Here is a 13,465-nt window from a genome sequence, read left to right on the forward strand (position 1 = left end):
ACAACACGATCCACTACTCTCCAACAAATGAATCAAAGGTGCGATGCATACCAGTAAACATGAGGCCGAGTGGTCAAAGTCACAATGGAAGGATTGTTGCAAAACTTCAACACTTTTAAAAATAAAATTTATTAGCATCTCTAATGTGTATAAATAAAAACATATATGAAACAATGCATGTAAGTATAATGTAATGAGCTTAACAATAACAGGGTTACATGTGATACAAAGGAGCAGTCTTTATTTTAGCCAGTGTATTGTGAGGAAAACTGTACTTTGAAATCAAGCTTTCAAATATGCATACCTATAAGTTGCAAAACTACATTCTTTGACAAGAATGGAAAAAGGAAATCTGTTTGGGGTGTGGCAACGGGGAGAATCTCGTAAATATGCGGTTTTCCTTTTTTTTTTTATAACATCTTTCATTTAATACATTTTCAATTCTGTACTTTTTTGAAGGATTCACTAACAATGTCGGGGCGCAAAGCTGCAACACTGTTCACACAGACCTTCTCAACTTTACATTACACTCAATAAAAATCCAAAAGGGCTTTCACTTCACTCTTTTCCATTTACTGAAGTCAAATTGTTCCACAGACTCATAACAAAGGGTCTTCATAAGCAGACCTGAAATCTAGGGACAATATGACTATAATGATAGACACAGCGACAAAAAATAGTAAGATAGCAAATGACAAATTTTACATGTAACTAACAGACCCAAAAGGATCAAACAAACAAGTGGATTTGCATTTTACTAATGTAACAAGGTTTGTCATTTCTGTTGATGGCTTGCTGTGCCCGGGTCATAACACAGAGAAGACAGTGAATGGATGCTTTAGTAGGGGGGGTGGGGAGGGGGCGGTCTGAGGACTTGGCTCTCTAAGGCATAAAGCAAAGAAAGGAAAGGACCTCTCTTCTTGTGTCACCCAATGTTTTCTATTGGTCATGCTTTAAACACTCGTCATGTTCAAATGTCTTACAAAACTGACAGATATGCACATTAGACAAAGTCTACCTCTGTGTACTGGCCAGATCTTTACAACAGCCATTGTGATGTGGACTTCAAAACATAGACTGCTGACAACTGGAGGGAACACCCCTATCCAGCCACACACGAGTCAGTTACTTGGTTATTATTGGCCGCCGTCTCAGTTTTTCCTCATAAATCGAAAAATATCACATTTGAATCGGGGTTAACAACATCCAAGACTTACTGCTTCAAAGTAAAAAAAAAAAAAACAACAACAAAAAAAAAAACAGTGGGAAGGTACAAAAACAGAAGAAAGAAAAAGAGAAAAGTGATGTGTCTGCTTTAATACACAGGTGTATGTGACAGTGAAAGGTTATCGGCACCCAAGGATCATGGCGACCTCATTCAGCCTTGTGGAATGAAGAGACTATGTGGTAGATCTGAAAAAGATGGTCTCTGCTCCATCCCAAGTCTTTAGAAGAGTGCAAAGATCCCCTTGATTTTCCCTGATATATCCGTCTTCTCGTGTCCTAAAACTCTACAAACTCCTTTCCGCACTTTTCCATAAAAGAAACGCGGATTTCCTCCTCCTCGTAGTCATCAAAGTTGCTGGTGTCCCCGGGGCCTCTGCACTTTGGTATGAATGGAGCTTCAACCTGCAAGAACAAGGGAAAGATCCATTTTACTAGACAGGGTTATATTTATGTCAATGCCTGTTAAGAAGAGCATGAAATTATTATTATGAGAATTCAGAGAAATTGTCAAAAAAAGAGGAACTGAGTAAAAACATATACTAACCTACTGCAGGGATACAAAGGCGTTATTGCATTGCATATTTCATCAGCAGCATTAATTATCAGTTGCTCCAGGATTTTGTGGCGCTTTCTGTGATTGTTGAAAATGTTTGATTTTGTGGCAGCTTTTTTATTTTTTTTTATATATAACTGAAAATGGTAACGCAATTTGCAGAGTTTTATGTGATTTTACTTCTGTAAAATTGCAGAAATTGGCAAAAATCAAGGTAAAGTCGAAGAAAAAACCCTTCACTTCCGTTTTAGCCTTTTTTTTTTCTCCTCGTCAACATGCAGTTTGTTTTGTTTGAAAAGGCTCACTTTGTGCTACAATGTCTTCAGCAGAGCTTCTATTGAATACTTTAATTGTGGGAATAATTTACAGTTTTATGACTAAATTAGTATAAAATACATTGAATGCTATTCGCTTTCAATTTTTTTTAATGAAGTGCCTGCGAGAAGGTTGGTATGTGGAACCCGAGCCGTCCACAGTTGGACACTTCATGCAGCAAATCACCAGGTTCGCGGAGGAGAGACGGTAAGCAGAATCTCCAAAGCCGTCTTACCATGAATACAATTAACTTAATCACTTTGTATGTGTGCAACACCATCAATTGCTTCGAAGAGGGACCACCCCAAAGTGTGCTTCGGCTTAATCCCCATTTTAACAATTATGCTTAAATCCCCTCTTGAGGCTTTTCATCCACTCGAAACTGCTACAAACACTTGTGCCTTTAAGCAGGGCTGCATGACACTTTGTAAAAACCGGTTAATCTCAAGCAGAGTTAGACCTTAAAAGGTACCTGATGTCATGGATTTTTTTTTTTTTTTTCATATGCCTGTAAGGTTTTCCTTAAAGCGACTCCTTTGCTTGCTGCGATTTTTGACACGTACAGCTGAGAGGGACATACATTTTAAGTTGTACATTTTGCTGATAATTCCGAAAAACTGATTTTAAACGTGAATTTATATGTCTTCCTTGTTAAGATTCTACGATTGCAGTTTGTTTTGACTGGTTGACGTGACTTTGCTGAGGATCTGAAGCAGAATTCGAGATCTTTCTGCCATTTTTCTCTTCACACTGAAATGCTGCACCACTTTCTGAGCATTCAATCTCCTGAACATTTTTTCATGTTGAATAAATATCAGTTTATGAGTTTTTGGTTTCCAGGCTACGTTATGGCTCCCTGGATTTCAATAAACGCAACAACTAAACGATAAAGTGCACATTGTTCGAGGCTAAAGCTCAACAAAATGTGTAGTGAGCCTCCTGTGTGCTGTTTCTTCAGAGTTGTCAGTTCACCTCTCTAAACTCTGTATTTACTGAACATGTAGTACATTTGTCTTTAAGAGAAAAGACACGTACAGAAACATTTGCCATTCGCCGGTATTCAGAAACATACAGGATTGTTTTTTGTGTGCAAAGTAAGCCTCCTGATTGCCCCTAAAGTCTAGACCTTGATTATTATCTTCAAAGATTTTGCGGATGATCAATATCATCAAATTAATCTGATTATTTCATCCATACAGATGACTACAATCTGTTTTTATATTCATTTAAAAATAAAAATAATAAATTCAAAACAGCCAGCCTGCTTTATATGGCAAATGTAGAAAATAAATATATTTTTACTATTGTTTCTACATCACAAAGCCCAAGTAAATATGGTCTTATGGAAGCAGGAACTTTGCAGCGAGGAAATACTGTAAAAAAAAAAAAAAAACAGGAGGAAACTATTAAGAGTTAAAGAAGATAAATGATAGAAGAAAATGGAGCTGACATAATATTTGTTTCATTTTGTAACAAATGACACTTAGCAAGCTTAAAAATTTACATTTACTAAAAAAACAAAAAACTAGTTGCATTAACAAAAGCGAAACAAAATCAACAGATCAATGAGATTTAAGCCTGAGCTAAATAACTATTTTGATTAATCGAAACTCTCCATTATCGCTGTCATCCCTGCAAAATGTCATTTGGCACGAACAGCTCACCACCAGCAGTGAAGCTGGGTGACTTCCAAGCGGAGAAAAAAAAAAAAAAAAAAAAAAACTCTGGCCAGTTGTGCTGCATGCACCTCCGAGTACCGATCATCACACTGGACCATAAAACACACTGAACAGTTGTCACACAACTTTCCACATATAGAAAAATATAAAATAATAGTGTTGCAGCATTATAGCTGGAAATGTAATAAGGTCAGTATGATCTAAACAATATGTAATTAACTTGGCTGACACTGATTTGCGTCAGTGTAAAATGTGTTTGGGTGACTTGCCTTTCTCTCATAGATTGCGATCCAGTCTGTTGTGGCGAACCATTTGTGGCCCTTGATGTCGTTGACACCGTTCTTCAGGTTGCCGTACCGTTTGGTCAGATCCACCTGCAGCAGGTTTCTCAACAGATCCTTCAAATCTGAGCTGAAGTGGGAGGGGAATCGTACCTGGAAACGGCAAACGTTTCACAATTTAGGAAGATACTTAGTGCACGGTACCACCAAAAAAGTGACTCAACTTATTATCTGTGCCTGTTGCCACGGAAATGTCCAAAACAAACAACTGTTTACCTTTCCGGAGACGATCTTCTCGTAGATCTGAATAGGTTGATCTGCAAAGAAAGGAGGGTAGCCAGCTGCCATTTCGTAGATGAGGACTCCAAGGGCCCACCAGTCCACAGCTTTGTTATAGCCCTGAAACAGACATCAGTATGACTAAAAACAACAAAAAATACACTTCTACTAAGGTGTGATTTTTACTGACAATTAAGACTTCCTCCTCATTCTGATTTATAACTTCCTTGTTGAGACACATTTTAAATACACGAGGGAAATTCCAAATGGCTACTACAATTCCACTTGGACTCAATGATAACATTAAGAGTGGAAGCTAGTCTTTGTTTTAACAGTTTTGCTCTGCATTAAAATAAGCAGTATTACACCACACAGCATTTTACAATTTCACAGCGCGAAAACCTAAATATCATACGACCCATATTTTTGTATTTTGTGATATGTCAAATACCTGCTAAAGTTTCTTCATTTTAAAGCTACTTTTTTTTGTCATAGTTTTCTGCATCTTTTTCAACTGGTAATTTTCTAAATTTTTTCAAACATCAGATAGTTTTATTTGTCAGTGGAGAAAACTACCATCAAAGGTTAGTACATTTTTTTTCAGTTGTAAAAAAACTTTTCCCCCTTCAATAAAAATACCACATGTCTACTGAGGAGGCTGATGGTGGAAAAATTGGTATGTCTTTCCTTTCCACGGTGGATTTCTTCCTTTACAGTTGTTCCACAGTGACTGAAGAAACCTGACTTTTATTATATTTATTTATAATATTATAAGTTGCTTGATGTTAATTTGCTTCAATTTCCCATAAATACTTTAACGAGACTAATCATTTACTAAGTAAAGTAAGGAAAAATGATAAATGTTCTTCCGGAAATGCTCAAGATTTTTTAGGGTGGACTTTTAGGTGGAAGGCAGAATACATAAAGTGACATTTATGCATTAAAAACACAAAAGCAATAACATATCCGTACTTTGCTGAGAATGATTTCAGGCGCCAGGTACTCCGGTGTCCCACACAACGTCCAGGTCCTGCCTTTTACCCTCTTGGCGAATCCAAAGTCTGTCACCTGGAAGTCATGAATATATTTACTGTAGTGTGTGTGTAAAAAAAAAAAAAAAAAAAAAGAAGCAGCATCACATATTCGTTCATCGCATTTTGGCTCACCTGTATGTAGCCGTGGTGGTCAATGAGAAGATTCTCAGGTTTCAGATCTCTGTATATGAGATCTAGTGAATGGAGGTATTCAAATGTCAGCACTATCTGGGCGGCGTAAAACCGTGCATGTGGTTCACTGGAAAGGAATAAGAGACAAGCGTGTCATAAAAAAACAAAAACATGTGGACACAATTCTAGAAACTGATCAATCTTTAAGACATGTCAAGACCACTGGAAATAATAGATTAAACAAAGATGGCACTGAAATGCAAGCCGATGTATATTTGAGATGCGATACACACCTGAACCTTCCGATTCGTCTTAGGTGTGAGAACATCTCTCCTCCTGGAACATACTCCATTATCATGTACAAATTGGAGTTGTCCTATAAAGACAAAAAAAAGACAGTTACGTTTTGCCGACAACCAAATAAAAGGAATTTCAATTACTAAATGTTATAAAACTACTCCAACTTTACCTTAAAGGCGTACTCAAGTCTGACGAGAAAGGGGAAGCTCACTGCCTGTAATATCCTCTTCTCATTTAATGTGTGTTCTATTTGCTTGAGTTTCACCACCTGACATATGAAATGAGATTAGATGACCTTGTTGGGCAAACCGCACTTACATTAGCAACAGAGATAGCTGAACACTGAAAGCAAAAGCAGCTTTTAGTTATTAATTATTTATTTTACTTGTGTCCCCTAGTAACCCTGTAATACAACAAGGACAGGTTATAACGTTGATTTTTTTTTTTGTATTTATTTTTTTAAGAGGATAAGCTGGTGTTATTTAGATAAATTAAGTGGCAGCAAACTTTTATTGTCCCTGCACATTTACTGCTCATGTCAACACTGTTGTTTATTCTAGAGCATCCCAGGAGGCCTGAAAAACGCTGCCACTGACCTTCTGCTTGTCCAGTATTTTCATGGCAAAGTATTCCTCTGTTCCTTTGTGTTTCACCAGCATGACTCTCCCAAACGAGCCGGTACCCAGGGTCTTTAATCTTTCAAAGTCATCTAGGCACGTTGTGCTCTGCGGAAACAACATCACGTTAGCCTACTTTGTGTACAAAGACTGCGGACGTTAAGCTCAACTTTTTGTCGTTCTGACCTGTGGTGGGCATTCCCATTTCTGTAAGAAATCTTCTTTGGCTTTGGCTAGAAACTCTTTCACTAAAATTTAAGAAAGAGTGCAGACAGAAACAGTTAGCACACACTTTGTTTTTGGCAAATCAACTTGGCTTAAAAGTACAAAATACACATTTGTTTTTTGTTTTTTAAATGGAACTGGCAAAAACATCAAAATGCTATCATACTAGAAGGGAAAGGGAAGACATATGGGAAATGGAAATAAAATTGTAAGTCAATGGAGAAGAATAAGGGCAAAGTCAACTCTCATCTGGATATGAATTAAATTGTACAGTAAAAATATCACGTACGTTAGTCTAAAAAGAGGGAAAACATGAACACAAAACAACCACATCGACGACAGGCTGACTAGTGATGCATGCCAAGAAACTCTGTATGTTTTCAGTTATTTAGTAGCCTTATTGAAAAGGAGAAGGGGAACACAACACTCAGAAATTACAGACAGGGTTTCTCTGAGCATCTTGTGCATCACTGAACACAATTTGTGGGAAGGCTATCAAACACAGCTTAAAAATGGTAAGCAAAGACAAACCAATGTATGGGAAACACAGCAGACAGCAGATATCCAGATTGAGAGAAAGCGGATAACAAAAAACACGGACTTATTATCAAAGCACACAATAAAATGCAAGCACATCCAGCAAGTTTTCGCAACGAGATCAATGCCGTTCTGCCTTTTTTTTTGGAGGGGGGGAGAGAAATCAGCATACCAAAAGTCTCTATTGATCACCAAGGTTTTGCAGGAGCAATCACCCACATGGATGGGTTGATACGGAAGAGAAGACAGAGAGAAATATAGAGTTCATGTACATAACAACAAGTGTAACACATCAACAAACAGAAAGAATATGTCGTGAATAGGAAGCAACAAATATGAAAACAGAGTTGACAATAGCCTGAGGAATTTAAGCGGAGACTGACTGTCTACTGCAGTATTGGAAGAACAGGTGTACCAAAATGCCATGTAGCAGAAATTCAGTCATGCATATTAGTTCAGATTGAACAGATAACACTCTGTAGTGAAGAAAAACAAACAAAATCTACAGTGTGGTACAAATCTTGAGACTTTGTAGAACCTAGGACTGTTTTTCCCAGCAGATTAGTCGGAGTTGTTTCCCGAAATAACTTTGAAACTATGATAACCGCACTGAGAAATATTTATATTTTTTATAAGTGACTACTTGAGTTTTTTTTTCAAGTCAAGATGCAAAGCATTGCTTTGTTCCAGCTTCTCAAAGGCAGCAAATCTTCACATTTGAGATGTGGAAACATCAAATGTTCAACACTTTTGCTTGAAATGTGATTTAAACTAATAGTTAATGATAAAATACTTGTCAGTGAACTCTTGAGATCTGTAATCTGACATTTTATAAACCACGTGATCAATCCAGAAACTAACCTGCAATTGAATCTATAATGAAAACATCTGCCCTCAAACAACAGAACCTTCACACTGACTTATCATCCCCGGTCCAAAACCTGACATTTTTAGTAGTTGAAGGTCCTTTTGTACAAAGTTCTCTTCAACATTTTTGTGTGTGAAAGGAAATAATGGAATGCTACAAAGTCAGAACAGTTGACCATCCCTTTCTGAGATCAATGCCAAAATCCAGACGAGCATAACATGGTTGAGTTATGTCGGCCTCTCCTGTTACGCTACAGTGTGAAACACAGTGCATGGGCACTGTGAAATAAAATAGGTGTCATGATGGCAACCGTTTAATCTCCCTGTCTGATTGGGACTGCGTTGGTGCTCTTCCAAATGCTCAGGATGGTCGCATCTATATACAGTAAAAAAACAACAAAACAAAAAAAACAGGTTAACATGCAGCACTGTGGGTAACCAGGTCGTCTTGTCACAGCAGATACACTCCAGACAAATCTTCATCTCAGAGTACAGTGTCAGCTTAAATGGGTTTAACAGTTCGCTGCGAGCAGGATCTAAGGATCATCTTTGTGTTCAACAGAAATGCTTGGCAGTATTGGCACTATTGCTGATCTGATCATCTCTGTATGCCTGAGTGTCTCTGCTTGGCACAGTTCACTTTGCCGGCCTGGTGTCTCTCAAAAGGTCAATAAATCTCAGAGGTACGTACTCACTGCATCACAAAGTGACATGACTTTAAATAAACTAAGTGCACAAATGAACACAAATGGTTCTCCGTGTTTATAAAAGTATAAAAATGTATTAAAGGACTGATCATCTTTCTGCAATACAGATTCTTGTCTGTCAATTCAAATTAATTCTGCAAAACACAATAAACAGCTCCAACTTTTGTGTTTACAACCGGGCTTAGGGAACCATTTATGATTTACTGCATGGGATGCTCGACGATGACCAGCTGCACACATCAAAGTATATGAGCGCAAAGTAACACTGGCCTAGGCCGAGTTACGTCAAACCTTTCAAAGCTTGTAATACCCCTTATCCTCTGACGAAGGTCTGATGACAAGCTGCTCCAGTCAATGACAAGCTGAGTGTGAGAAGTGAGCCCTGGTGGACCTTTACCACACATAGCAAGATTAGAGAAGGGGCTCCGAACAAACCCAAGTGACATGATTCAAGTGTGTGTGTTGTTTCAGCAGGCCTGCGCGTGCATATGCAGGGCAGACGGTAGTAGGTCCCAGTTTTATGAATGGAAAGAGGGCATTTGTCATTTCTTCACCATATTTGGTCACGGTGCAGTACAGAGGGAAAGCTTTGTTTATGTAGCCAAGAATAAGATGTGGCAACGTAGCCTGGGGGGTGGTGGTGGCAGAAACACTCCCACAGAGCCTTCAAATAAAATTGATTGACTATTTATAACAATTACTCACCGGTCTGTGGCTTATTGCTGCAGATTTGAGATCGTGAATACGAAGTTTCTGTCCGATACGGCTGTGCTGACCAGAGCCTGCAGCCAAACATGCTGCAAGACCCACATCCTAATCGTTGTAAGTGCAAGATTATAGCACACAAGAAAGGGTGAGGTGTGTGTGTGTGTGTGTGTGTGTGTGTGTGTGTGTGTGTGTGTGTGTGTGTGTGTGTGTGTGTGTGTGTGCGCGTGCAGGCCTGAACGGCTAACCACCATCAAGAGGCAATGAAACAAGGCCTTCTGAGGGCTAATCCCCAGCTAGTGTTAGCAAAGGCTAGCAGGTCTTCAAGCTTGATTCTTCTTGGTGGTCTAGTTGACGTGTAAACGGCTTTTTTTTTCCGCGTTTAAAATGAGCATTATAAAGGAATTGATCAATACGCCCCGCGATCCCAGCTCCGTTTAAAGGCTTTAATTGCCCGTTTACACTGACAGTCCCCCTCCTCCTCCTCCTCCTCTCCTCCTCCTGGATGCTAAGAAAACCACAACACTCTCGGGGTCTTCTGGCCGTTAGCTCCCTTACCTTCGGCCTTTAACTCATTTTAATGTGCAAAACCTCACAAACAATTCTCGTATGGTTGTTTTTATCCCCCCCCCACACACACACACACACTTTTCGATGAACTTAAAAGGGGAGCGTTGGTGTGATCTGTGGGAATGTGCGGGGGGGGAGGAGGAGGAGGAGGAGGGGGGGATGACGGACGGCCCTCCGCTGCTTTAACTGTCAACACCATTTCACGGAGACTTGACACAAATGCAACTTAAAAACACAGTCGGGACCGACCCGACCCGACCCGGGCCGACCGGACTCACCGCTCTCCAGCTCGTTGCCCTTCTTGGCGGTGGCAGCGTTCCCCATGGTGGTGGAAGACACGGCGGTCGCTCCGACTGAGAAGAGGAGATGGCGGCGGGCGGGCGGGCGGGCGAGCGAGCGGTGTCGCTAGCTAAAACCTTCCAGCTGATGTTTGCGAGCTCCTTTCAAATAGGTTAAAAAAAAAACTTTAAAAAAAAACGAATCAATATAAATATTTACGAGGTTCAAAGGTGAGGAAGTAAAAGTCCAGTGTCCCTTCCGGCAGCCCCCCCCTTCAATCTCTCCCTCTGTGTCTGTCTCTCTCTCTCTCTCTCTCTTCCTCTTCCTTCTCCTTCGTCCCTCCGAAAGATTTGCTCCGCTCCTGCTCGTGCTCTGATGCCTGCTCGGTTGACATGAAGCTAAGCGGTCACTTCTGTTCCTGACTAAGCCCCCAAAAACCTTCACCAGCTGGTTTACAGCTCGGATTGGCCAGAGACGTCTCTCAAAAAAAAAAGAAAAAAAAAAAGAAAAAAAAGATAGCAAACCGGCCTTGCTTCCGCGTTGTTTTTTTTTGTTTTTTTGGAGCATCACGATCGCGCACAGATACGGACTGACATTTAAAACACTCCTTTAAGCCTTAAACTTTCTGAAATGCATCCTCTTCGTTTCTTCCACTAATCCAGCTGTTAATGGGTGAGACGGGCCCGGACAGATAATAACACACTTGTTGCATTCCTGTACTTAGGAGACAAGTCGTTTTCAAGTTTAAGTCATGACTCTTGCACTTTTTTTATTCATTTATTTATTTATTTATTTTTTTATTGGCTGCACATACGGTATGCTTTGATTCTTGTGCCATTAAATAATTGTAAAATGATATATGGGTATGAGAAGCATAAAGGAATAGACAGAGAAATACGTCTATATGTGAATATATATATCAATATTTACATATAGAAATTAATATGAATATATAATGAAAACAATATATAATAAATGTATACTGAAAAAAATAATGAAAATCCCGACAAGTCTGAAGGCAAAATGAAGTAAAAGTATTAATAAAACGAGTTCATAAAATAGTATAAAATGAAAAAACATAAAGTAAAAATGATTTAAAAGGACATTTTTTTGTACAGCACTTTTAGTTACTTTCCACCAGTGCTAATCCAGTGGTTATGTTTCATTTTTCTGACCGCAAGTACAAAAAGCACCAAAAACCGTGCTTCTCCTCAGGCATGTGCATAGTACATAAGCTACCTGTGACTCCCAGCTATATATAGCACGTGATAGCTGCCAGCATTTGATCTTCTTGCTGACTAGATAGTTTGATCCCCACAAGATCTGTGTCTGAGTTCTGTGCTGTGCTTGCACACCGGCCTTATCCACAGTGCAATTAGTTGCCATGTAAGGCTGTAGTTCACAACTATCCTTCCCTTTTCTGTCTGTATGGGTGACTGTCAAGCTTGTGCCATTGAATTCTTCCAAAAAAACCAAAAAAAAAACAACCTCTCCTCTTGCAGGCATCCCTCTCATCTTGATTTTATAACATCTGTAATAACGTCCTGCCTTGCTTATTGGGTTGTCTTGTTGGTGGCAGCTAACCGGAAGCCTTTTAGGATGTTTTGCCGGTCGCGTTGATGAAGGTTTTGATTTGAGTTCAGTGGTTTACCTCAGTCCTGGCTCAGATCACGCACTGCTCAGTATTACCTATCAGACTGAATAGTTAATGTGACCCGCACTTGGGCATCTTAGAGAGAAGTAACTTAGAGAAGCACTTCTACTTTTGTGTCTCCTGACACTTTTTAAGAAACAGGAAAGGCTACATCAAGGTTTATCTATAATTGTTAATTAGTGAGTATTATAGTTAATAATTTATAAACGGAATACATACATTAATAAAACAAACTAAATATTTTTAGATTACAAACAAAGCCAACACAGGTGATCTTAATCGGCCGATGGGCGTAGCACGCACTGAACTTTTGACTTGACTTTCACTTCCTGTTGGCCAGAGCAAAAGTTTTGATAACTTAGCATCGGCAAAGTGGGTGTGTCATGGATCAACATCTTGAAAAAAGTGTGACTGTGAACTTAACAGGGATCGTGCAGGTGATGTTAGTCGATATGAAGGTGTAGAAGTCACTGAACAGGACAAGGAAACTCTGGAGGATGGAGACGAGGAAGGGAGGCAGCCCGCGAATGCTGCTGAGTAAGCCGGCATTGCCGAAGAGGCCGCAGGATGGCCAGTTCTTCCAAAGTATCTGCTATTTGGGAATCGGCAGAAATATTTAAATAAAAGCTGGTTGGATCTGTATGCATGTCTAGAATACAGCGTGTTCAAAGAAGCAGAGTTTTGCTTTGCCTGTCTGTTTTTTTGGGTTTTTTTTTTGCAGTTTTGTAGCAGCACTGGGGACTCTCCAGCCAGGCTGTGTTGACTATAAACATTGAGAACATGGGCCCTGGATACCAACAAAGTCACTGATGCGTTTGGACTCAATCACAACAACAGACGCATTGTTTTATTATGGAAAGGTCTACGGGTAAGTGCATGATTTTTTTTATTTTTTAATCCTTGGTTGCCAGCTTTAAGTGTTATGCATTTGGTGGTTGAGGCACACATGTTAGTGTACGTGCGTCAGTTCTGGAGGGCGCCACTAAATTAAACTGTGGTGCTCGGCAAATCAATGACAAACCTTTAACTTTACAGCACCTGAAGTAAAAAGCCGTGCATCTCCATCGCACCAGCAAAATAAAATCCCTAGTGTAAGCACTTTAAAATATTTTGTCATACAGAAAAAGACACAAATTTAAGGACTATCTACATCTAAGAAGGCTGAACAACCGTCCGAAAGGTCTTCTCATTTCGGACCCTACGTTCAATCAATGTGCTTCGGGCATTCAATCTGGGGTCGTGGTTTTACCTCCATCGAATTCAAAGATGCCTACTTTTGTAATTCTAAACACGAGAACACGAGAAATGTCTTCACTCTGCCTTTCAAGGGCAAGCATATCAGTTTGCCTTCCTTCCATTCGGCATGCATGGTTCATGGCAACTTTCCAGGAAACATGAGGGCAGCACTACCATAACTGTGCCTGAGGGGTGGGAAGATCCTCCGTTACTCGAAGGACTAGCTTATTTGCACCCTTTTGCGCTAGGAGGCGGTGCAGAGAACATC

At 39.7% G+C, this 13,465-nt stretch overlaps 1 protein-coding gene across 4 annotated transcripts; it reads right to left on the reverse strand.

Annotated features, from left to right (window-relative positions):
• Nucleotides 1–110: 110 nt before the first annotated feature.
• prkacbb (protein kinase, cAMP-dependent, catalytic, beta b) lies at nt 111–10,759 on the reverse strand. 4 transcript variants are annotated; one of them, XM_069692093.1, is made up of 11 exons: nt 10,307–10,758; nt 7,352–8,422; nt 6,604–6,665; nt 6,397–6,525; nt 5,970–6,068; nt 5,794–5,876; nt 5,501–5,627; nt 5,307–5,402; nt 4,332–4,454; nt 4,044–4,208; nt 111–1,629 (listed from the first exon to the last, which is right to left on the reverse strand). In XM_069692093.1, the coding sequence occupies exons 4-11, from the start codon at nt 6,457–6,459 to the stop codon at nt 1,504–1,506; spliced, it is 882 nt and encodes a 293-aa protein (XP_069548194.1). In that variant the 5' UTR covers nt 6,460–6,525; nt 6,604–6,665; nt 7,352–8,422; nt 10,307–10,758; the 3' UTR covers nt 111–1,503. The 4 variants fall into 4 exon arrangements, with proteins under 4 accessions (XP_069548194.1, XP_069548193.1, XP_069548192.1 ...); XM_069692092.1 differs by lacking the exon at nt 7,352–8,422 and having other exon boundaries at nt 10,307–10,759; XM_069692091.1 differs by lacking the exon at nt 7,352–8,422 and having other exon boundaries at nt 10,298–10,759.
• Between the last annotated feature and the right edge of the window lie 2,706 nt (nt 10,760–13,465).

Source organism: Brachyistius frenatus, unplaced genomic scaffold (assembly GCF_029030835.1).
Source record: "Brachyistius frenatus isolate BFR_SWC_R1_liver_20210118 unplaced genomic scaffold, ASM2903083v1 Contig_12, whole genome shotgun sequence".
NCBI lineage: Eukaryota > Metazoa > Chordata > Actinopteri > Embiotocidae > Brachyistius > Brachyistius frenatus.

Bases quoted from the DNA above. Each gene is read 5' to 3' on its own strand.
- prkacbb (XM_069692089.1), bottom strand. From the start codon at position 9,549: ATGTTTGGCTGCAGGCTCTGGTCAGCACAGCCGTATCGGACAGAAACT. The intron at 5,877-5,969 runs GTAAAGTTGGAG...TTGTCTTTATAG, and splicing joins GACTTGAGTACGCCTTTAAG to GACAACTCCAATTTGTACAT. The intron at 4,209-4,331 runs GTAAACAGTTGT...TGCCGTTTCCAG, and splicing joins AGAAGATCGTCTCCGGAAAG to GTACGATTCCCCTCCCACTT.